Source organism: Triplophysa dalaica, chromosome 12, assembly GCF_015846415.1.
Source record: "Triplophysa dalaica isolate WHDGS20190420 chromosome 12, ASM1584641v1, whole genome shotgun sequence".
Lineage (NCBI taxonomy): Eukaryota > Metazoa > Chordata > Actinopteri > Cypriniformes > Nemacheilidae > Triplophysa > Triplophysa dalaica.
In genome coordinates, this window is record NC_079553.1 from 4,269,651 (window position 1) to 4,293,232 (window position 23,582).

At 38.9% G+C, this 23,582-nt stretch overlaps 5 protein-coding genes across 6 annotated transcripts; 3 read left to right on the forward strand and 2 right to left on the reverse strand.

Annotated features, from left to right (window-relative positions):
• Positions 1–65: 65 nt before the first annotated feature.
• LOC130432973 (calcium homeostasis modulator protein 5-like) lies at positions 66–2,460 on the forward strand. Its single transcript, XM_056762601.1, is given in 3 exon segments — positions 66–352; positions 355–740; positions 981–2,460. Coding segments are annotated over 3 exon segments (945 nt in total). The 5' UTR covers positions 66–183; the 3' UTR covers positions 1,371–2,460.
• A 1,046-nt stretch (positions 2,461–3,506) lies between these two features.
• On the forward strand, positions 3,507–5,694 carry rwdd1 (RWD domain containing 1). The gene is made up of 7 exons (XM_056761884.1): positions 3,507–3,646; positions 4,051–4,116; positions 4,222–4,352; positions 4,446–4,589; positions 4,772–4,904; positions 5,168–5,230; positions 5,388–5,694. The coding sequence occupies exons 1-7, from the start codon at positions 3,574–3,576 to the stop codon at positions 5,498–5,500; spliced, it is 723 nt and encodes a 240-aa protein (XP_056617862.1). The 5' UTR covers positions 3,507–3,573; the 3' UTR covers positions 5,501–5,694.
• A 78-nt stretch (positions 5,695–5,772) lies between these two features.
• Positions 5,773–9,785, reverse strand: LOC130432503 (amine sulfotransferase-like). The gene is made up of 7 exons (XM_056761883.1): positions 9,493–9,785; positions 8,347–8,511; positions 7,780–7,988; positions 7,572–7,698; positions 7,392–7,486; positions 7,093–7,273; positions 5,773–6,704 (listed from the first exon to the last, which is right to left on the reverse strand). The coding sequence occupies exons 1-7, from the start codon at positions 9,497–9,499 to the stop codon at positions 6,574–6,576; spliced, it is 915 nt and encodes a 304-aa protein (XP_056617861.1). The 5' UTR covers positions 9,500–9,785; the 3' UTR covers positions 5,773–6,573.
• A 125-nt stretch (positions 9,786–9,910) lies between these two features.
• Positions 9,911–15,007, reverse strand: zufsp (zinc finger containing ubiquitin peptidase 1). 2 transcript variants are annotated; one of them, XM_056761880.1, is made up of 12 exons: positions 14,906–15,007; positions 13,890–14,436; positions 13,705–13,806; positions 13,493–13,552; positions 12,875–12,982; positions 12,614–12,717; positions 12,202–12,370; positions 11,261–11,446; positions 10,999–11,161; positions 10,761–10,924; positions 10,284–10,504; positions 9,911–10,090 (listed from the first exon to the last, which is right to left on the reverse strand). In XM_056761880.1, the coding sequence occupies exons 2-12, from the start codon at positions 14,431–14,433 to the stop codon at positions 10,043–10,045; spliced, it is 1,869 nt and encodes a 622-aa protein (XP_056617858.1). In that variant the 5' UTR covers positions 14,434–14,436; positions 14,906–15,007; the 3' UTR covers positions 9,911–10,042. The 2 variants fall into 2 exon arrangements, with proteins under 2 accessions (XP_056617858.1, XP_056617859.1); XM_056761881.1 differs by lacking the exon at positions 13,493–13,552.
• A 9-nt stretch (positions 15,008–15,016) lies between these two features.
• kpna5 (karyopherin alpha 5 (importin alpha 6)) lies at positions 15,017–21,924 on the forward strand. The gene is made up of 14 exons (XM_056761882.1): positions 15,017–15,123; positions 16,692–16,825; positions 16,937–17,038; positions 17,229–17,328; positions 17,426–17,520; positions 17,612–17,743; positions 17,835–17,923; positions 18,289–18,388; positions 18,520–18,683; positions 18,830–18,908; positions 19,039–19,164; positions 19,247–19,374; positions 19,601–19,779; positions 20,161–21,924. Exons 1-14 carry the CDS (start codon positions 15,120–15,122, stop codon positions 20,346–20,348), a joined length of 1,620 nt encoding a protein of 539 aa, XP_056617860.1. The 5' UTR covers positions 15,017–15,119; the 3' UTR covers positions 20,349–21,924.
• Positions 21,925–23,582: the final 1,658 nt, after the last annotated feature.

The following is a 23,582-nucleotide window of genomic DNA, read 5'->3' on the forward strand; positions in this document are numbered from 1 at the left end:
AGGATGAGTAGAGGAGGGGTCTGATGAGTCACGATGAAAGCCAGAGAAAGAAAGGGTGTGGAAAACAAAGTATAAATCAGTGAGGAACTGGGTGTGTTCTTCTGCGTTCAGATTTTTCGTGTGCTAATTTTCTGTTTCGATTTATACCATCTTCTGTTTCCTGTGCATCACTTCTTTGGAGTTATGTCTGTACCAGCCATGGATTCTTTTAAGACTGTCCTGCGGTTCCTCACCAACCAGAAGAGTACTATTGGCTATAGCTTCATGGCCCTTCTGACCATAGGCAGTGAAAGAATTTTCTCCATGGTGTCTTTCCAGTGTCCATGCAACCATGATCAGAATTTTGCCTATGGATAACTTTTCTGCTCAGCCCGGCCATCGTCCTGCTAGCCCTGGGACTCTTTATTAGTACACGTCTTTGGCGGTTGTGTACTGGCTGCTGTCTCAACCCATTCAAACTATGCCCCAGGGGTAATTGTCTAGGTTGCGTGACAGCGCTTACAAAAATACTAAGTACTGCTTGTATTGCCCCTATAATGTGGCTTTGTGTAGCACTGCTCAATGGAACTTTTTATGAGTGTGCTGTCAGTGGCTTGGACGAAAATGTGGTGGTGGACCTTTTCTGCAAAAACAAGACATCTGCATGCCGAGAAGAGCTAGCGCGAGTGCCTTGCGGGAAGACTCGGCTCTCTCAGGATGAGAACAAAGAACTGCTGCTAATGCTACGAGCTCAGTCACAGGTGAGCGCTGTCATATTTTTTACATTTACAGAAATTAAAGTGCATTTATGGAATACATTTAAGCTGCCGGTGTGTCCCCTGGGGCATGAACCCATGATTTTTGCGCTGCTAACAAAATCTTGAGTAACATGTGTACTTGACCCAAACTCATCCAATATCAGTACATAAAAGTGAGAAATAATATATATATATATATATATTTTTTTATATTATTATAAAAGCTTCACCTCATTTTTTCAGATCCTCGGCTGGTCCATAATCATCATCGCGGCAGTAGCGACACTGATCGGGACATGCTACAAGAACTGTCGCTCTCAGGTGAGCTATCTGCAGTTAACTTTCTGGAAGATCTACATGGTGAAAGAGCAGGAAAAACTTGAGACTTTCGCAGAAGAGTACGCCACCAAACTGGCAGAAAGGAACCTCAAGAGCTTCTTTGACAACAAGCATCCTGAAGAGTTTCCCTTTCCGAACCACAAGGCCTGGGAGGAGATCTCTGCTACGTACACTTTTACCCAAAGTGAACAGTACTACAGCACCCTACAGAGATACGTGGAGCGTGCAGACCGGGACTTCACCCCTGAGGAGCGTCCTGTTCTAGATAGCGTAGATGGTATAGAGATGAAATAGATGCACAAAGCTCTTGGTTAAAAAAATATGACCAATGCTATAACCATGAAGTCATGTATACTGTATTTCAATATAGTGTTAGAGTTTGTTTTGTTGGTTACTTCCTGTGTTTAACAATCCAACTTAAAGGTTTTCTGTTGTTTTGTAAATTAAGGAACTGAATATTTTAAATGAGGAAACGTATCAGTAATATATACTATTTTTTAGACCTCAGGTCATAAAGAGATACTGACCGTAATCTGCGCCCAATTTTTTTCTTTGTTTCCGCAATAGAATTTACTTTCATGTCTTTATTTCAGTGGCACTTGAGTATGTTGGTTTATAGTTTGGTTTTGTATAGAAAAAAGAAGTGAAACCAGTTCTCAAGGCAACGTTTGCTACCTGTGGCTTTTCACATTGCCAAACATTTGCCTCAATCTTTTTGTAAATTAGGGAGTGCGACATGATGTAAAAAGCTGTTACTCAGTAGAATTTTAAAATCAATTCCATATATTGTTTACGATAAGGTGACATTGCTCTTATGGCCTTTAACACAATGTAGAACATGTAAACCGCTTTGCTTGCTTACTTCGCTGCTTTTAAGTTGGTGACAAACAGGAAACCCACATTCTGAATACACATCATCAAACATTAGTAAAGAGACTTTGTTTTTTGGGGGGGGGTGTATTTTCCTTTATTGGACAGACAGTAATTGTAGAGAGGACAGGAGGGGAAGTGGATGAGAGAGAGTGGGTGGGGTCGGAGGACCACGAGCCGGGATTCCAAGTCGGGTCGCCCAGGACACACCGGCACCATTTGTCAGAGCACAAACCACTCGACCATCGAACAAAGATTTTTTTAAAGCCTATATGTAAGAAGCAAACACTGTCTGTAAATGTAAATGTCACATACAATTTTTTCATTCATGTACTGTTTTGTATTTTGTACCAATATCATATTTATTTATCTCTTTTATCTCTTTAGTATATTTTGTATTATACTTACCATTTGTATATTTGCTATTACTGTAATGTATGCTTTTTTCTATATCAATAAATTATGGATCACATTCCTTAGCTAAACACATAACATCAGGATGACACTGTACCTTCAATTTTAACCTACACAAAAACTGAATGAAGAAAAGGTCTGTGACCTGTATTCCAAAAAGAATAATAAATAAAACAAAGTTTATGTTATAAACAGGTGGAACACTTTTTCAGGAACATTATCAAGATGTGTTCCCCCTTCTATGTTGAACAAATTATGCAGTTGAAGAAAACAACCATCAGACAAATATGGTGGACCAGTGGCGGGGACTGATGACTTATTGCCGGAGTTAGTTGGTTTGAACCCAACCCCATTCATTTCTCCCCCTTCAATGGGGAACTTTATCTGACAGCGACATCTCTGCTGCCAGCATTGTTTGACCACTTCTTTGATGGAAAAAATGTCAGGCTGAACATTCCATTCCATTTTCTACCGCTTATCCGAAATACCACGGGTCACGGGGCAGGCTGAACATCTCTTCTGAAAACTCTTGTTGTGGGCTTAAAAGTCAGCAGTGTAAATTTGAAACTTTCTATCTTGTAGAACACAGGGGGAATGGTATGTGACATAAAGAATCTCATCCATCACATACCATTCCCCTAACCTATAATGGACAAATTGTGCAGTTGAAGAATACAAAAGTGAAGTGTTTTGCAAAGATAAATATGGTAGTCCAGTGGTAAATACTGATGATTTCTAGATTGTAGATCATTATGTTGAATCTAACCCGATACAAGTTTTTCCTTTCCTATGCTGAACATTGGAGAACCTTATCTGGCAGTCACATTCTCATATGCATTATTTTACCCCTTCTTCGATTTAAAAATGATGTTATATAAGGCTAACGTTACAGTAACCCTTGTACTTCATTACAGTATTAAATGGGAAATTGCGGCTGGACAACAGCCAGGCTTTATAATCTATGCCAGATTACATTTGTGTTCATACATTTGTTTATTCATTGTTTACAATACTTATATGTGTATAAACATATTTAACGTACAACAGAGAGTACATTAGCATAGAATACTGCAACTAACAGACGTTAAAATGAGCTAGTATTGAAAATACATTCCAGACATTACTTATGATAGTAGATCACATCGATGCCGACTGGGCCCTAACACACGTTACTTCCATGCAGTGACGAATTTATGGACGTTTCTGACATAAAATGACAGACTACGGCGAGGAGCAGAGAAATGAACTGGAAGCAATCGAGTCCATCTATCCAGACTCATTCACAGGTGATATTAAGGGCGAATTATATCGTTTCGCGTCTATAGACTAGCCATGCTTATGCTAGTTGACTAGCCTTAAAAAGACAAACTTTGTTAAACGTATGAGCGATAGGGCGATCTTATCGATATCATGCCTTACTGTGTCATATACAGGTCAAGCATATGTTAAAACAATAAACGGTGCAAGCCAATAAATTTTCTAGGTAAATTTGTTGATGTGAATATTTAGAATTGAACGTCAGAATGAAGTTTCGTGCTGAATTATCCATGTGGTTCCTAAATTAGGTATTTGCGTTAAATCTCTGTTGTCAATGGTGATTCAAATCTGTTTACTTCTAGTATTGAGTAGCCATGATACTTGCTGTAGATCCCCATTCATACCTCATAATGTTTATTTACAATGTTTGCAGTGCTTTCTGAAGAACCCACAAGCTTCACCATCACAGTGACCTCAGATGCAGGAGAAAATGAGGAGAGTAAGTGACGTGACTTCACAAGAGTCTCAGTATTGTCCACTTATGCATAAAACAGGTTAACACACCTACAAAATCCATACATTGTATGATTTCTATTTGTATTAGCGGTGGAGGTGACCCTCAAGTTTACATATGTGGAGAAATATCCGGATGAGTCGCCTCTCTGGGAGATCGCCTCACAGGAGAACCTGGAGGATTCAGACACGGAAGTCATCCTTACACTTTTAAAGGAGCAGGTTGCGTGACACCTTACCCATCAATGACGAATTGAGAAATTTCACGGAGACCTCCTTCTTTATGTTCACCCAATGTTTTCCGTTCTTTTATAGGCCGAAGAAAACCTTGGAATGGTTATGATATTCACATTAGTGACAGCCGTGCAGGAGAAACTCAATGAAATAGTTGACCAGATTAAGAGCCGACGAGAAGAGGAGAATCTAAGAATAGAAAGGGAGGCTGAAGAAGCTGAGAAGGTTTGTTCTTTATGTAGTAGAGTAACATTAATAACATGAATCAGAAAAACTGTACGGCAATATTGCTATTGTGTTAATTTAAGAAAGGCTCAGTCTAGCATGGAAGATTTGTTGGCGGTTGCATTGCACAGCATCATTCGATTGAAGTTTTACTCTTGACCTAATTTTTGTTTTATTCACAGTGTGCATTCCAAGGCACTGTGGTCACAATTGAGAACTTCTTATTATGGAAAGCAAATTTTGACCAAGACATGGCAGAACTAAATAGCAAAAAGCAGAAAGATGAAGAGCTGTCAGGAAAGCTAAAACTCACAGGTGAGTCACTAAGCAGAGATTTAAAAAAATTGTGTTGAGAATAAAATGTGAAGGTTTTTTGGATGTTTATCTCTCTCATGCCATCTGATCACAGATACCTCGGAATGCATTATTGTTTATACAAGTGTATTTATATTTGTTAACTACGTGAAGTATATATTGGGGAACAATACTAGAGGTTTTGTACACTTGTTAATGCTGGGTGAGTGTAAACAGGGACTCATCATGTCATCTTATGCATATTTATTTTGCCTGCATTATAGGAAAGCAGCTCTTTGAGACCGACCATAATCTTGACACATCAGATATCCAGTTCCTGGAGGATGGTAAGAAATGTCTGAATAATTTCTATATTTGTATGCCACATATCTGAGTAGCCGTGTGAGAATAAACCGTGCTTATGGTAAATTAATAATTAAAGCAGAAACGCAAAAACAAAACTAGCTAAGCCAGGTGAAAACTTAATCTTGACTGTACATTTAGTTGGAAACAGTGTGGAAGTGGATGAGTCACTATTTCAAGATATGGAAGATTTGGACTTGGACGAGGATGACCCAGATTTCAACCCGCTGGATCTGGGCAGTGATGAAGACTGAAGTGCGTTACCTTTTAACGTGAATAGAAAATACCAACATCCTCTGTAGCGGTCTTGTGGAGCAGGGCTTCAGCTCAAACATTCTGAACATAAACTTTTCAGTCACTACAACCGAAGATGATGCGTATTTTACAGTATATGTCAAACATATCACAATTTGTACAAATATGCCATTAAAATTAGTTGATCCATTTACTTGTTCTCCTGCTATTGGCTTCATATACACGTGATAAGTTGTCTCTCATTTGTTTATATCACTTATAAATAGGCAAATCTTTTTTTTTACTTTTATTAACAATACAAAAAGGCGAATACAATTTCTGTGTATTCAAGCAAAGTCGGGTGCTTTTATCATTTGGTACATTTTGTTATGTCTGCAGTGAGCCTTTATTGTACATTTCAGCTTAAAATATTTCCTTTTATTCACCCTTAAATGGCTCAAAATCTATATACATTTCTTTTGTTCAGTGAACACAGAAAAACATGTTTGGAAGAATGCTTGTAACCAAACAGTACTGGGGTCCTACTAAGTACCCCAGAACTGTTTGCTTGCCTACATTCTTAAAAAAGATTGTGTTCAACAGAACAAAGAAATTCAAAAAGCATTTTTTCTATAATGTTCGTCAATGGTGGCCAAGAACTGTTTAGTTACAAGCACTCTTCCAAATATCTTTCTCTGTTTAACAGAACAAACGAATTTATACAGATATGGAACAACTTCAGGGTGAGTAAATTAAGACAGAATTTTCATTTTTGGATGAACTGGTCCTTTAATTAATTTCTAAAACACACAATTATTCCACAAGATGTCAGCAGTGAGTCATCTTGCGAACACTGAACTCCATCTGTAGCAAACACATTCAGTGTAGCAGGCAAACAAGATTACGATTTTTACAGTAGATTCATATTTTCATTTGGTTTATACAAAGTACTAACAAACCATGCTTCCTCTCTACCGAAGCATATTGATTTATATCATAAAAAGGCTCATTGTTCAGATAAGGTTATTCACTTATACTCAAAAAGAGTTTTAGATCTCAGATGTTGGGACAAGTCTTCTACTGGGTACACAAATCAAGATGTAACGAGATCACTCATGTCCCAGATGAAAGAAAGTGGAACGTCTTTCATCTTTTGCTGGTACTGTCTGTCAAACCTCTCATTCTGTGCCACAGTGAAATAGTTCTTCCAGTCACCGATGGTTCCTGTGAAGAGCAGCAAGAACAAACTGTTTTATCTAACATAAACAAAATACTTGATTGAAGAGATTAGGGACTTTCTTGACTCATTAGTTTCTCCACTCGAAAAATTTTGCAATGTTCGCAACCACCAATCTTATCTATGCAGTGATTTATTTAAATTCTATTTTCTATTCTAAAGTTTTAGTTTACAGTAGGAATGAAACAATGTCTGGAAAAGCTAGATAAGAGATAATGCGGTTTGTCCAGATGTAGGAGTCAAACAGTGTTCTGCATACAGTTGCGAAATGAGATTTGAAATTCTGTGCTAAATTGTGAATATGGTCATGCCTGAAGGGGGTTGTTTTTCATGCATAAAGCACTCTGATCTGTTTGATAATAAGGTGTAATATACCTTTTCTCAGAAATGTCCCATGTTGTTGGTTCAGGAGGTTGCTAGGGATCATCTTGTAATTGGCGCAAGGATTGTCCTTCATATTTTTGAAGGTGCTGTGCTCTACAACTTTATTTACTTGCTGTGGTGTCAAGGTCTTGCCCAGGAACAAACTGATCTTCTCAACCACTGACCTCAAATCCTGCAAGCAGAAAAGGCTGAATTTAACGAAGAAGTTTTAAGTGATTCGTGCAAAAAGTTACAATTATGAAGTGATCATATGTATGTTTTAATTTTTTAAGAAAGCAAATCAAGCAAACCTTGATCATATCCTCATATGTAACGTACAAAAAGTTAATCTCATCTTTGTGGGAGTACCATGTCTTGATGTGCTCAAACCAGCAATTCCCATAAACTGAAACAGTAATGATGTATTAACAACTGCTGCTAAAACTGTGAATTTAGAAATTGGTGTCGAGATTAAAGACAGAAGGTTTTACCATTTCCCTCCATGAATTTCTCAAAAAACGTGTCTAAGTCTTTTGGGGTCTCCAGCATGGTTGCGTATTTGTGAAAATGAAAGTAGGACACCAAAACATCTTTGGGATTCCTGGCCACATAGATGACCTGGCATTAAGAAGAGTGAAAAGATCATTTGATGAAAAATACATTTTCCCTTACAGTTTCAATCGCAACTGCGGCACCAACCTTGCCCTTCTTTTTCTTGAGCCCGAGTGGCATGAATTTGTACTGTAGGTGAGTCACGCGGATCCTTGGGGAGGAGGCAGAATTAAACTTTTCCTCATTGCCCATCACTTCAATCCATGGAATGCGTTCAGATGTAAGCTGATCATTTATTGCTGTGGCATCCCCCTTGACCTCTATTAGACTGAGGATTTGCTGTAACCATATAGTGCCTGGCAAGAAAGTCAAAAGAAATCAAGCTGAGCTATCAAAACATCAACTTGGGTTGTTTGCTTTCCATGAAAACTTTTAGTAATGTATTTATTTTAATTTTTGAAATTCACGAGTCTTCATGCACAAGGTTCTTGAGAACACTGAATGATATATGTTATCACGTTTAGCATGCATAAACATAAGGACAGGGGATTACAGAAACTGTGTAAGGTTTTGATTCGTCTCTACTCTAACCGAGTAACAGTACACTTTCATTTTACAAATTATAAATGGTGAAACTGTGCTTCCTTCTTTTAGACATGTGATGTAACTTTGCAGTGTAAAATAAGCAGCATTAAAAACAGATTTCTATTTTACCTGATTTGGGGTATGTAACGACAAAGATGTCAGTTTCTCGAATCTTCCAGTGCTGAATTTGTTCCACTTCCTCTGGAGAATGGATGCCAGATATTAAGTTGAAGCCCTCATGAGGGACTAGTTTATAATCAGAGATCATATGACCATCGGTCTCATTTACAATCTCTGTGTAGACAAAAAAAAATACTTTCTTAATTATGAGTACAGGAAAAGATAAATACGGTAATGAATACACATACAATGCTAAAAAACAATAACGTTTATATCAAAAAGTCTTAAAGGGACAGTTCATACGAAAAAAGGATTTTCTATTTTCATCATTTACTAATCTGTATGATATTTTTTGTGCTGATGAACACAGAAAAATATATTTGTAAGAATTGTTAACCAAAAAGTTATAGGCCACCATTGACTAAGATAGTAGGAAAAAGTTGCTTTCTAAATTTATTTGTTCTGCTGAACACAAGAGAAGATATTTTGAAGAATGAAAGCAAACATTTCTGGGGCACATTTGATAACTATTGTAATTTTTCCTACTATGGTGGTCAATAGTGGCCAAGAACAGTTTGGTTACGTGCATTCTTCCAAATACCTTCCTCTGTGACTACCAGAGCAAAGAAATGTATCCACATTTTTAACAATGCTAGGGTGAGTCAATGATGACCGAATTTTCATTTTTAAGGTGAACCTCTCTCTTTAAGCACACATCACTTACACATTGTTTCACTGTAGCTGTATCCACATTTAACATATCATATCTAGATGTTAATATTTCCATTTGTAACATGTCAAAATATATTGAATCGAATGTCAAAATGTATCAGGTTTGAACATTCACGTTCAGATTTGTTTTCACTATTGCATGTGTTTGTCCTCATAAAACATGCAACAATATATGCAACATCCTCTTAAGAAAATGAATCTATTACATTAATGATAGTAGACACTTCTTGTATGAAATACAACAGGCAAATGCTCATTACCTTTCACATTGGTGAATATTGCGCAAAAACATAGCCACAATAACAGATAAAAACAACGAGGCGAAGTTGCGCAAAGTAAACACGGTTATATCGGAACTCCAATTGTATCTCTAAACCGGGTTAGGTTGCAATCATGTCGTTGGGATACTTTGGCTTCTCTTACCTGCCATCTCTTGCTCTTTCCTCTGGAGTGACTGTGAGATTCCTGCCTGCTCGTTGACTGTAAGGTCTCCGCTGATTACATCAGGAAGTGCATGTTACTAAATCACTGTCTTTTATAGAAACAGAGAAAATGAGATAGGCTACGTACACAGAGATGAAGCGGGTGGGACTGAAGATTTGTTCAGATTGCCTCACAGCACGAGACACTAAGCTGACAAACATGCACTGGGAACTGAGAGAGGTCACGGCTGTGAAATGGCAACGAATGCCATGTGGTTACAATTGAAGGCCAATAAGAAATAATAATCTTGTAAATCAGTTGTAAATCACTGCCAAAGCAATAGGAATTGTCAGTGTGTGTGTGTGAGATGTGTATAGGTTCTACAAACATTTATTCAATAGACTATACACCAATAATATAAAAAGCTTTGATAAAAACATTGTTTATTATGAACATTTGTACAAAAAACGAATTCACAGTTTAAATAAAAGTAAACAGGGACTAGAAGATACAACTGACAGACGCGTGCAGGCAGATCACCACAACGGCATCAAGGAATTTTCTCAGCACATAGTGTTCTTGAATTAAGAATGCGGCTCTGTAAAACACACACACACACACAGCAGACAGATGTCAAGAGTTCAAAACCGTAACACAGATTGTCCTTGCAAAAATATCTATGAATTGTGGAATGCATGGTAGAACAGAACATCACCCAAATAGATGGTAAACCACAACCCATTATCAAATTCCAACTGTATTTGGAGTATCTAATCTTTATAACACATTACCTGTTTCTCTTCAGCTGTTAGTTCTCCCTCCACAGCCACCACCTGATACTGTCTGTGTTTGAGGGCACCGGGGAACTTGCGCATGCGGCGTACCATGGCGGCTGCTGTGTCCTGCGACAATACTCGCCTCATTTCCCCAGGTGCAAATGACGGATCAAAGAGCAGCAGACACAGGGTGCCATTCGCTTTCTGTTCCACTCCTACTATGGAACGACTGTGTCCTGATCGAAAACACAAAAGTCACGTTTGCGTGGCTAGTGCCATGCAGTAACAGCTGATGTACTAAAATAAGCCTGATTAAATGTAAACAGACGTGCACACACAAAACATACAGATTTAATACACTTTACGTTGCACTGGATAACAATGTTTGCCAAATGTGAAAACATGACGTATTCAAATTTGGTAAATATTGTTTGAATAAAGTTCTGTGATTAGACTTTGTACATTGAGCAATTGTTAACTACTTTGCAATACCTTGGTGCTGGAGGTATACAGGTGGTAAAGACGTCTGCACGATTCTAGGTGGAAGTCTTGCGCTCCTACTGGACGAGTGCGAGAAATACAATTTTATCCACTCGAACAGTCTGGGATGTGTGTCTCCCGGGCCAGTGGGCTTGTGAAAATCAACAATTCGAGCTCTGAAAATCAGTTAAAACAATGAAAATCAGACTTAAACTTAAGATATTTAAATATTTTTTATGATTAAGCTTACTTAACACTATGGGAGGTGAAAACAGCATATATTTCTGTGGCTCCTATCCAAGCCCGTGTCCCCTGTAGCCGATTGTTGAAGTGTGAAGCGCCCTGAGGATCTGCACCTTGGCTCCATGCTTCCTCGATTATGGCCTGCACCCTTGGAATGCTGGGAACTGCCTCTGTGGTGGAATAATAGGATCATCAGTTTTTGAAAAATGGAGTAATATAATGCACTCTAACCAGTACAAAAATCATAGGCCTCCGATAAAAAAATTTACCAGGTAAAAGGTTATACTGCTCCATCTTATGTAGTGATGAAAGCTGCATCTGGAAGTTTCTGTAGCCACATCCCCATCCTTTGTCCCCTTCTGAAGAGGAGTAGTGATCGGTCTCAGCACAGAGCCAGACATGAGCACAGTCAGAGACTTCCCTCTGGTAGTGTCTATACAGAGCTGCCATGAGTCCTGAAACAGAACGGCCAAAGCATTTTTAGCTGTTTAGTGTTTTTCTATTGCTTCATTAATAATAATAATAATAATAATTAATAAAAAAAACTTACAGTTAAAAATGATATAGAACGAGACATAAAATATTATTTCAAATAAATTAATCGATTTGCAGGAACAACATTACGATACAAGCTAGCGATGCGCCGATATGTAAATTTAGTCCGATAACCGATCATTCTTAAACATTAGAAGCAGGTAAGCGATATGTCGCACGATATACAGTATCTACGTACCAAGCCTACTTTACACTAGTTAAAGATTCTATAACGTTCAAACTTTTCTGTTATATTTTTCGTTTAATAAACAAGTTATAGATGTTCTACCAGAGCAACCAAGAAAAATGTTCTCAATAGTCACATGTCTCGAGACAGAAAGCACTCTGATTCAAACAATATGTGTTTGTTCCTAAATTTACACATTCATAAATACTGTATCTACATACTGTACCTATCAACAATGTTTTGCTAGGAGAAGTAAGAGAATGATCATGACAGAAAGATAGTACTGTACTTTATTTTCTTAACTGTGAGCAGTGTGCAGCTGAATAAATGTAACCAGAGGAAATTATTTATGATTTATCGGCTATAATATATCAGCCTAAATTTTATTATCAAATATTATGTAATTTATCGTGCATCCCTAATTCAAATGAAACATTACAAAGATGACTTGACTTGTAGTGTAGTGCAACAATATTCCTCCCAAAAGACCTGATGTTTTGCTTCGTCCATCATCCATCCCAGAGGCCAGAGACTCCCGCATCTCTGCCTTCTTCCTGTGGAACTCTGCTGGAACCATTTGACCTCGAGAAACAGCCCTCTCCATATTCCTCTCCATCTGCTTCCGATAACCACCACTGCGATCGAGCCCAAACTGCCTCTGAATAAATCACAGGGGAACGAAAGACATGACATCACATAACGCAGCTGACAACTCGGGGTTTAAATGTTTAGTATTCAGATTGTGGTCCCCATCTACTTATATGAGAAGAGACCATCAAAACATATCCAAGCGCTTCAGTTCAGTCACGTTTTACAGTGAGAAGTGTTTTAAATGTTTATTTGTTATAAATGACACACTTTGTTAAGATGAATTCTTATAGTAATGTTTGCTATAGCTAACCTGGAGCTTTTTAAACTCTTCAGATTCCCGCTTCGTCTCTGCCTCCTTCCACTTATGTTCTTCCTCCTCCTGAAGTCGTCTGGCCAGATTCAGATCAGCATTTCCTAAACATTACAGTAAAATCGAATACTTACTGAAAACAGCCAAATCAAATGATGACCTCAAAGTGTCTACTGATGCACAAGCACAACAGTAAGGCAGAAAAGTTGCAGCAATACCAAGGTGTTTGACCCTTTTTAAACTTATATCTGTATACTGTACCTGCTGTGGAGGTTGAGTCATATTCCATGTGTAGATCAACATGCTCCTGCAGCGAGCCGCTGTCGGAACAGCTCAGAGAACACAGTGGACACAAATAACGTGTTGAATCTGAGAGAGATGAAGCTGCAGTTTAGTGTGTTATAGGGCTGTGCGATATTGAGGAAATTTGATTTATTTTTCTAAATTCGTTTTAAATTGTAAAAAGAAAGCATCACTACAATTTCTGAAAGATTGCTGAACCTGCTTCTTTGTTTTGGCACTAAATCAGCAGCAGCAGCTGCGGATGTCTCGGGATAGCTCATCTTAGCTTGCTATGAAATCTATGCGACCCGGATTGTTAATTGATTTGCGTCGGAGTACATGCACGCTAGCATTCGCACGCACATATATCCCAACAAACATCCGAGTGCCAGATAGATGCTACTATCCGCATCAACCTAAAACTTTGACCATACATAACTTTTTGAAGAATTAAATAGCTAATTTATTGCAAACCATTGCGATATGCACATTTGCAATATTTCGATATATTGCGCAGCCCTAGTGTGGTCATTTATTTTTGCAGTAAGTATAATTGCTTTTCATTTTTGAAGGAATTACTACACAAGGAAAACTTACCTAATCTAAGGTTGCCTCTAGAACATGCTACAGTTGATGTACCAACACCAGAATTAGCCCCTTAAAGGTCAATCGAAAAATTAGACACATAATGCACATTTAAGTACTTACTAGAGTCGCTTTAGCTATATTACTGGTTACATTTGTAAATAACTTGTTGCTACTTTAAGAAATGTTGTGCCGTTTCAGATTTATATTTTAAGATAAGAAACCTTCGGCCATGTCCTGGTCAAGTAGATGCGACTCGACATGCTCCTGCAGAATAAAGCAGTCGCTAAAGACAAGACTGCACATCGGACATGGAAAGTGACCCACTGCAATATATAAACAAAACCATATTAAGTGTCTTAACGAAATAACGTTCCTTTACACTCTGAAGTTGAAAAGTCAAGATCACCTTTATTTGGCAAGGACGACCGCATTTGCTTTGATTTTCGATGCTCATGTTCTCCCTCCCAGCTTTTCTCAAGACAGTTGCTGAGCGGTTGTGTAGTTCTGACCGGTTTGAATGCACCACTTGCTGTGGCTGCTGCAGGTGGTGAACTGTTCACTTTAGATGACGTCACCTTAGAAAGAGTGGCACCTGTATTCGGAGCGGGCATTCCGTTAACCTGACAGTGGCCAGGTGAGTGAGTTGACGCTTGAGAAACCGCGCGCATACAATTTTCCGTTGTCCTTACAGAATTGATTTCGTGTGTTGGACTCTGCAGAGTCCTGTCATTTGAGGTTCTTTGGCTACTATCAGACGCGGTTGCGTCCATAACCTGGCAGTCGTTTTCTACGTGTGTGGTGTTGATGTGGAAGCTCAGCTCGTCGTACGAGACCCCAGACAGTGAGCAGAGAGGGCAGGCCATCTCATTCTCCAGATGACTGAGGAGGAGGTGCGTCTTCAGGTCGGCCTCCGACAGAAACTCTTCACAGCAGATGTCACAAGCAGGCATTGCCTGGACAAATGATTGAAATTAATTCAATATACAGTATGACGTTTTACATAATTATGGACAAGTTTCTCTGGGTCTCTACCGGTGATGTATTGGGTTCTATAGATATGGGAACCATTATATCATACTCTTCACAAACAGGCTCAAAACAAACTACACGAATACTGTAATGACTATAAACGGGTGAATTTTCAGCATGACATCATGAAAATCATTAGAATTTGTTTGGTTGTTAATATTCAATTAAAATCTAATAGCAATCTACGTAAACTAAAATCTGGATTATTCTTCTATTTACGGCGAGATGTACCTGCGTCGTTATTATGTATCAATTCTACACAGAAAGACATTGTGGAACATTATTAGTAGCTAAACATCAAAAGTGACGCCTTAGAAAATGAACTTTAACCTCCGAACAACAACATAAAAAATGATAACGTTATCTCAAGACTTGGAACATTGTGTTACTTACTTATTTAAACGAGGTAGATACAGTGAGTCACACAACCCTGCGTTTCACTTTCCTTTGTTGTTATTCAATCAGGCCGCTCGTGAAAACCGGAAGCCACACGGGAAGTGACGTTCTCCGCTCCTCGACGCCATATTGCTCTCAGCTGAAACTCGGGAGGGTTCTTGAGAGGAATTTAAAACACACGGACAGCATTTCCATCTCAGATCTACCGCGAATGGGTGAGAGTTATCTAGCGTTTATGAAGTGAATGTCGTTTTTGTTCGGGAAGGAAGCAGTGCGTTGACAGAGTTTAGCTAATAACTTTGACGTCTAGTCCTTGCTAGCAAAACACGGTTAGCATGGTAGCTAACCGGAGCTGTGTTGAAGTAAAGTGGCATGCAGGATTATTGATAATAAAAGAACATTTCTAACGTGGTATTTGGGTCTCGTTGGTTTTAGACGACTGTCTGATAAATGCACTGGTTTGTGATCGTGTCGTTTGGCTGTGAGTGGTCGCTCGGCATTTGTAAACATAGGAACTGCTTCTGCTTAACTGGGGAACAGCAGTAACACAAATGTTTTCTTTTATGCTAAACGAAATACAATTAACCGTGTAACGTTACAATGAGTTTGTGAAACTTTCGAATTGTGTTTGTGTAAATGGTTTGGGAATATTATTGCAGTCCTTCCCTTACCACATATAAATTACCTTTCTTATTCTAATCGGATTACGTCAGCAAAATGATGTGTTTATGTAAATCCAGTATGAAGGGGGATAAATATGCCTTTTGATTATTCCTTTAACTCGTAAACTAATTTTCTCTTTCTTTGAATGGCGACTGTGATGGTAAGTCACTGACCTTAAAGAAAACCTATGATGTATTTATTGAAATGTAAATTATCTTGTTGTTAATGTGACATTGGTAATAAATAATATGAAACCTCAGCCTATTGAAATAAACGGTACCGTTTTGAAGGATTGAAGTAAAGAAGCTAAACAACAGGAAAGTTAATCAAATAACCAAATAATAAAGTTTAACATGTGTTCTGCTTCAATTTTTTGTTATGTTGCACAGATGATACAACAATTGACACTTGACAGCTACAATACGTTTGAAATGAACCAGCTCTTCTGTATCTCAAATTGTTAAAGAAGTCATATGACACGGCTAAAACAAATATTATTGTTTGTTTTTAGATGTAATGCAATGTGTTTACACGATTTAAGATGAAAAACGCTGTATTTCCATATACCTTGCATGTTTGTATCTTCTCTTTGCCCCGCCTCTCTGAAACACACAGATTTTATACAAATCTCATGGCTCTGAAAAGCGAGGTGTGCTATGATTGGCCAGTTACCAGTTCGTAGTGATTGGTCTAATATTTCAAGCGTGTGACAGAAATGTAACGCCTCTTACCATATTTGGAAGATCAGGTTGCAATGCAATTGTACTGACAGGTCAACCACCTTACTTGTGTATACATTTTGGCGGCCTTGTCAAATCATACCGCAAACTGTCCTAGATTTGTGGCGGTGTGGTTACACGAGGCGCTTCAGGCAGGTCTATATGAGCATTCGCTTTTGTTCCGACGCTTTACATTTACGTGTCTTATACATGCATGGGCAACTAATAATACACCGAAGACACAGAAACACACGTATTCGCATCATATGACCCCTTTAATTCATGTTAGAAGCTTGCTGGTTCAACCAGTTTTGTTGTAGTCCTAAATCCTTATGGACATTTAAGGGAAACGGCAATGTGAGCAACAGTATAACTTCACTATTTCCTACTTTGATCCTCAGATGCAATGGCAAGTCCAGGCAAAGAAAACTACAGAATGAAGAGCTACAAGAATAAAGCCCTGAACCCCCAAGAAATGCGGAGACGGAGAGAGGAGGAGGGCATACAGCTTCGCAAACAGAAGAGGGAGGAGCAGGTTTGCCACTCTCGTTCTTTCCCTAATGGGTTTTAAGTGACTAGATGAAGTTATACACAATATTAAACAAATGCGGCTTTAAATGTTGATTTAACACTTTTTCTGTTTTAGCTGTTTAAAAAGAGAAATGTTTGTCTACCACCTGGTGATGAGTCCATGCTAGAATGTCCCATTCAGGACCCCGACATCAGCTCCACTGTACCTGTATCAGGTGTAAGTATTTCTGACATACTATAAGGCATTTATTGAACACTAGCTAAACTACTTGACAATTTGTACATGCTTGTTTATTCAAATGACTAAAATATGCCCTGTGTTTATTAGACCTTGTTTATATTTGCACAGTGTATAAATAGAAATGAAGTCAGCATATCTAACAACATGTCAATCTAAATGTGTGCAGGAAGGAGTTATTACCCAAGATGTGATCCAGATGATCTTCTCAGATGATCCAGACCAGCAGTTAATAGCCACTCAAAGGTTCAGAAAGTTGCTCTCTAAAGGTCTGTATCTTCAGTATCTCATAGACTCGGATAATAAGCATTTAAAGGCATTGAAAGAATACCATAATAACATACATTGCCTGTTATCGTCCCTCAGAGCCCAATCCTCCTATCGACGAGGTCATCCACACACCTGGTGTTGTAAACCGATTTGTAGAATTTCTAAGAAGGAACGATAACTGCACCCTGCAGGTAAGAGCACGTCAGCACTGGCCTTGAGCCGTGAGTTGGGCATTGTGGTATTGGCATGTAGTGTTGAGGTGTTGTTGCTTGTTTTAACCAGTTTGAAGCAGCCTGGGCCCTGACCAACATTGCATCTGGGACCTTTTTACACACCAAGTTTGTCATTGAGACAGGAGCTGTGCCCATCTTCATAGAGCTGCTTAACTCGGAAAATGAGGATGTACAAGAGCAGGTGATTTTATAGGTGGTAGGATGCTTGATCAAGCAGGAATTTAATCTAAAAGGATTTGACAATGATCTAGCGTGTGTAATTTTTGTTGCAGGCGGTGTGGGCGTTAGGGAATATTGCCGGGGATAATTCCGAATGCAGAGACTACGTCCTTGACTGTAGCATCTTACCGTCTCTTCAACAGTGAGTGTCCTGTACTGATCCCATCCGTGGGATTGATTGTCGGCGGTTCTTTTGGTTACATTGTCTTAAAGCTGAAGTGTGTTATTTTTCCTGTGTTGAAATACTTGAATGTTTTAGCCTAATATGAAAAGAGAATGTATTGAAACTACATTCTTAGAAGTGAAATTAGAAGTGCAAAATTTGCCGATGTTTGCTTTGCTTCTGTTCATCACAAAGTTGTTTGGAGCGCACTGAAGTTTTTTAAGCATGTGGCGTTGTGTGTAATTTCCACATCAGTCCTTAATCTCCATTATATTCTGAACACTTACAAGACTACTTGTCTGATTTTATAGAGCACCTGCTACATATTGTTCTCCTCTTGATAGGTTGCTTGCAAAATCAAATCGGCTCACCACCACCCGTAACGCAGTGTGGGCCCTGTCTAACCTGTGCAGAGGCAAAAATCCCCCTCCAGAATTTGCAAAGGTGAGTGAAACCAGTTCAGGATAGACCACATTTCAAACCTTTCTGAAATACTGGGTCATCAGATTTTAATGTTAGATAATCTATTGATGATAAACCCGACGAACCCAGCAAGCTGCTTTTGTTTTTTACAGGTGTCGCCCTGTTTGAGTGTGTTGTCCAGATTGCTCTTCAGCAGTGATCCTGATGTTCTCGCGGATGCCTGCTGGGCACTTTCATACCTGTCCGATGGGCCCAACGACAAAATCCAGACTGTCATTGATTCAGGAGTTTGCCGACGGCTGGTGGAGCTGCTCATGTGAGGACAAAACATGCTAAAATAAACAAACTATAGTGTATATGTGCAACTTCTGACTTGTAAAAGGAAATGATCAGTAAATTCAATATTGTCATTTAATACTGTTTGATATGCAAAATCTAACTTTTAACGTTGTCCGATTGCAGGCACAGTGATTATAAGGTTGTTTCCCCTGCACTGAGAGCAGTGGGAAACATTGTAACAGGAGATGATATTCAGACCCAGGTACAGCATTTTCCTTCTTTCACGCTCGTACCTGGAAAGGTTGTTTCCGTGCCTCCAAATGTTTTTATTATGTGGTGATCCTAAATGAGGCCAGCTTTGCAGTTGTCTGATCACGGCTCTCTCGCTGTAGGTGATCCTGAACTGCTCCGCTCTGCCCTGCCTTCTCCACTTACTCAGCACTCCAAAGGAGTCCATCAAAAAAGAAGCCTGCTGGACCGTCTCCAACATCACAGCTGGGAACCGAGCGCAAATCCAGGTAAAGCAGCCAGATGCTTAAACGGGACTTGAGATTGGTCGGCAGTTTATCAGGTGGTTTATAGATGTCGTCTCTGTTGCAGACGGTGATCGATGCTAACATCTTCCCAGTGCTCATTGATATTTTGCAAAAGGCAGAGTTCCGTACCAGAAAGGAGGCGGCGTGGGCCATTACCAACGCCACGTCTGGAGGCACGCCAGAGCAGATCAGGTAGCCTCCTTTAAATTGATAGACTTCCTGAAAGAGAAGAACCGATTGCATCACCATTCATTTGAGTAAAATTTTGGACTGTTCTCCGAATGTTAATCTCAGTTTGCTTATGTAATATGTGCTTAATGTCCATGGTTCTTTACCTATAATCTGTTTAACACAGGCTGATATTTATAAGGATTTTGTTTGGAAAAATTAATAATATCAAAGCATGCTTTACATACAGGTACCTGGTATCTCTTAACACCATAAAGCCCATGTGCGACTTGCTGACGGTGATGGACACCAAGATTGTGCAGGTGGCTCTGAACGGCCTGGAGAACATCCTCCGACTAGGAGAACAGGAGTCCAAACAAAATGGAACCGGGATAAACCCGTACTGTGCCCTCATTGAAGAAGCTTACGGTAGGCTAGTCTAACTTTATACAAATGTTAATGTGCGTGGTTGGACAACAAGGAAATCCTTGATTTATCTTGGTTGCCATAATTTCACGCTAGAATTGTTCTCAGCCCACTGCATTAAACTGTCCTCCACAAGATGGCAGTAGGGGAAGGCCAGGCACAGGAAGTCAGTCAATGTGATGTTTAAGGTCTTGTTACGCTTATAGAAACCACACACCACTGTGTCTGTTTGTTTGACTGTGGATAATACATAGAAAGATGTACATGACATAAAATGACTTTTTACAAAAGTAATGTTCAATAAATTATTCATCAAATCGAAAGTAAAGGAGCGTTGACTGTAGCTCTTTATAAATATTACTGACCGGTACCGTCCATCCTCAGGCTTGGACAAGATTGAGTTCCTGCAGAGCCACGAAAACCAGGAGATTTACCAGAAGGCCTTTGACCTGATCGAGCACTACTTCGGGGTGGAGGAGGAAGACGCCAGCATCGCCCCGCAGGTGGATCAAGATCAGGCGCAGTACATTTTCCAACAGCCTGAGGCGCCAATGGAGGGATTCCAACTCTAATCCTTATCCTGAGTTGCCGGCCAGGATTACAGGCCTTGTTTTCATCATCCATCCTGCCTGGAGTCTCCCTTCCTAGTCTGTAGCGCAGCGCCTCGGTTGCAGCCTTGCTTCAGATACGGGAGCTCTATAGCCGCTCCCACCAGAGATGATGTCTCCCCAACCTCACCCCAGTCCAATAAATCTTCCATGTTCAACCCGCCCATCTTCCAAGCTCCCTTGTTGCGTGAAAGGGTTTGAGGATGACAATGCTCATAGACTGTAGTTTAAGTCTAGTAAGGGGTTTATCAAAAGCTTTTTATTGTTATTGTCATATTATTAGACTTTGGCACTGGTGTCCTATTAAGGAATCTTCATGTCCCTTCAGAAATGGGAAGCTACCTCGTAATATCAGAAGTGTGGACCAAGCACCCAGCGTTTGACAGTTCTCTTGTGGAGTAAGTGTGCTTCTATGCAAAGGATGTGTGTGGCGAGTCCACAAGGTGCTGTTTGGATGGATTGGGTTGCATCAGATGAATTCTTGTGACTTTGGCATGCCATCAAACCTACCGCTTATGTCATGCCGTGTTTGTTAACAAACAAACATGAGTCCTGAGCGCACATCGAGGCTACTACACTATTTATTTTCATTTTCGTTTACTAGAATGGTCGAGCTTGTTATCTGAGAGATACAGAGGGGTATTTATTGTGCTGTCGAATGAAACTGGTCACTGTTCGGAGACCAGCCCACTGCTGATGCAGTCCAAGCTTTCTGGAAAACTGTGCATGCAGTTATTTAAGCGTGGTCACATGATCACCGCAATGCATTTGAATGTTTGCATATCTTTGTTTGGTTAAGTTTGTTTTGATGTTTCTTTTCTGCAGCTTGTTTCTCATCTCATCCAAAGTTTTTAATTTGATCTATACAATGTTTGACATTATCGAAGAAGTAAGATTAAGTTAAAACGTATATTATATATACAATGATGATAGAGGGAAAAACAAGTTTTTGATGATGTGGTGTGGCAAGGTTTGATATACCATGAAATACTAATCAGTTAGTGGAGATGCTGATTTCTGTTGTAAAATGTGAGCTTTTCCTCATATGCCACCTCTCGAATTTCCTTTAAGGAACTTGTTGCCTAATTCTCGTGTAATTCTTTTCTTCCCAGTTGAATTTTTGCAATCGTACACCTACCCATCAGAAAACTTGCTCTCCATTTCTTTTAAGAAGCTATGACTTCCTTTTATGTTCTGCCCATGCATTACCTGCCCCTGTGTTTCACTGAAAACAAGTTTAATGGATCCTAACAAGGAATTAATCATGGGGAGTATTTACGGAAACATTATGATTGTAAAATGAAACTTTATCGAGCACATTCAGTTGTGTATAGTTTTGTAATATTTCTCATACATGTTTATTGTTTGTACAATGTTTTCTAAGTTTGGGTTGCTTTTTTCGCATTAGAAAAATATGTGTTTAAGTTATCATTGGTACAGATTTACAGTATAGGAGAGGTCATCGCTTTCCTCAGACAAATGTTGATATTGTGTGAAATGATGTAGACAAATAAACAGCGCGTTCTGTTACACATTGAAATATCAGGTGTACTGTGATTTAAAACTGGTTTGGCTTCCATTTCTCCTTATGACGTTAAGTTCAAAGACATTAGTTCTGACTATTAGTGGCGGTTAAAAGGCAGACGTCAGCATGCAATGTTTTCTCATTCATGCCGTTTGAATCACCTCCGTATGGAATTTATAAGCATGTCTGACTGTCACAAGACAAAGACAAACGTCGAGACATAACAGACTAGTCATTTATATTTGGGTCGCTTCCTTTGAATGCCACATCATCTATGAAGAATTTACCTTTAGTTGTTTAAATAATCTACCATCCCATCTAGTTCAAATGTTGTCTGTGATTAAGCTATGCGTTATGAACTCAATGCACACCTAACAGTCATCTTTTAAACTCTGAAAGATTTAATATTATTAAATATATGCTAGAAATGTTTTTTTCATCACTTGTGTAATGTAAAATAATGGAAAATTATATGGAATGGAAAATAATGGAAACATATCTAGTTTTGGACGCATTTTCTTGGGGATTGCGTGTGTGTAGATCGTGTCAAAATTGTCTGGGCAAATATTTGACTATGTGATCAACAACATTATTCAAATGACATCGTCTGATAGGCAATTCTAAGCGTTTTGCAAATCTGTATTCATGCATTCAGGATAACAACATAAACAAGTACAGTTTTTTTTGTTATGCCCGTATTAAGTCCATTCAGATGAATAAAACTGGATGTGCAGGTCTAGAAAGGGGAAAACCATGGAAACTGTAAAACTTAAAGACATGCCACAGGCAACAATCACCCACTCTCTGGTCAAAGATGACGTTTCACATAAAGAACAATGAAGAATTGACTCATCATCTGTCAACAGACATTTTTAGAACCACTGCAAAAGTTGCTGTAACTCAAACGTTGCATATTTGAGGCCACTTCTCAAATTTCAAGTGAGGTTTTTCTCACACTCTGTGACATTCGATACTGAAGTCTGTAATGTGCTCAGGCTGAGATAAAAAAAACATTCAAACGCCATTCAAACTTCCCTCCAATGCAATTAAATTCTTTCAATATTTTAGCCAGTTTAAAATGGTATATCATTTCTACATTAATATAACACTCTACTTGCTAAAACAGCGCTTTGTTTTCTCAATACTGAAAGTCTGAGTCAAGTACTCAAGTACTAAGCAATTTATACAAAGGACGATTACAAAGATTGAGACCAAAAAAGTGTGACATATTTTTCTGTCTGTGAAAAGGGTTTGGGGCAAGTTCTCAATACAGACAGTCACAAGTATTTGCCTGATGAAGAAAAAGATATGTGGATAAATGACCTCTGGGACTTTCGCTCTTCCTCTCAGTGTCACTGATGTATTAGGCCTGCAGTAAAAAGAGAGAAAACCGAAACAGAGAAGGGAAATTCAACACTGTGCAGGTGAGGATATGGCTCTACCTTTCGGAAAACTCATTTTAATAGAGTAAACATTACATTACTGCAGAACTCGATTGTTGATATTCAACACAAGTGTATTTATTAAGGGCTTTTCACGTGTGCATAATGGGAAAGCAGTTTTACATAATTGTTTTTACAGAAAATAATTTAAATAATTATATAGACATAGCTTAATTACATGCACAAATGTCATGTTATAGGAACTGGTAAAGAGTGTTAAAGGTTTTGTTT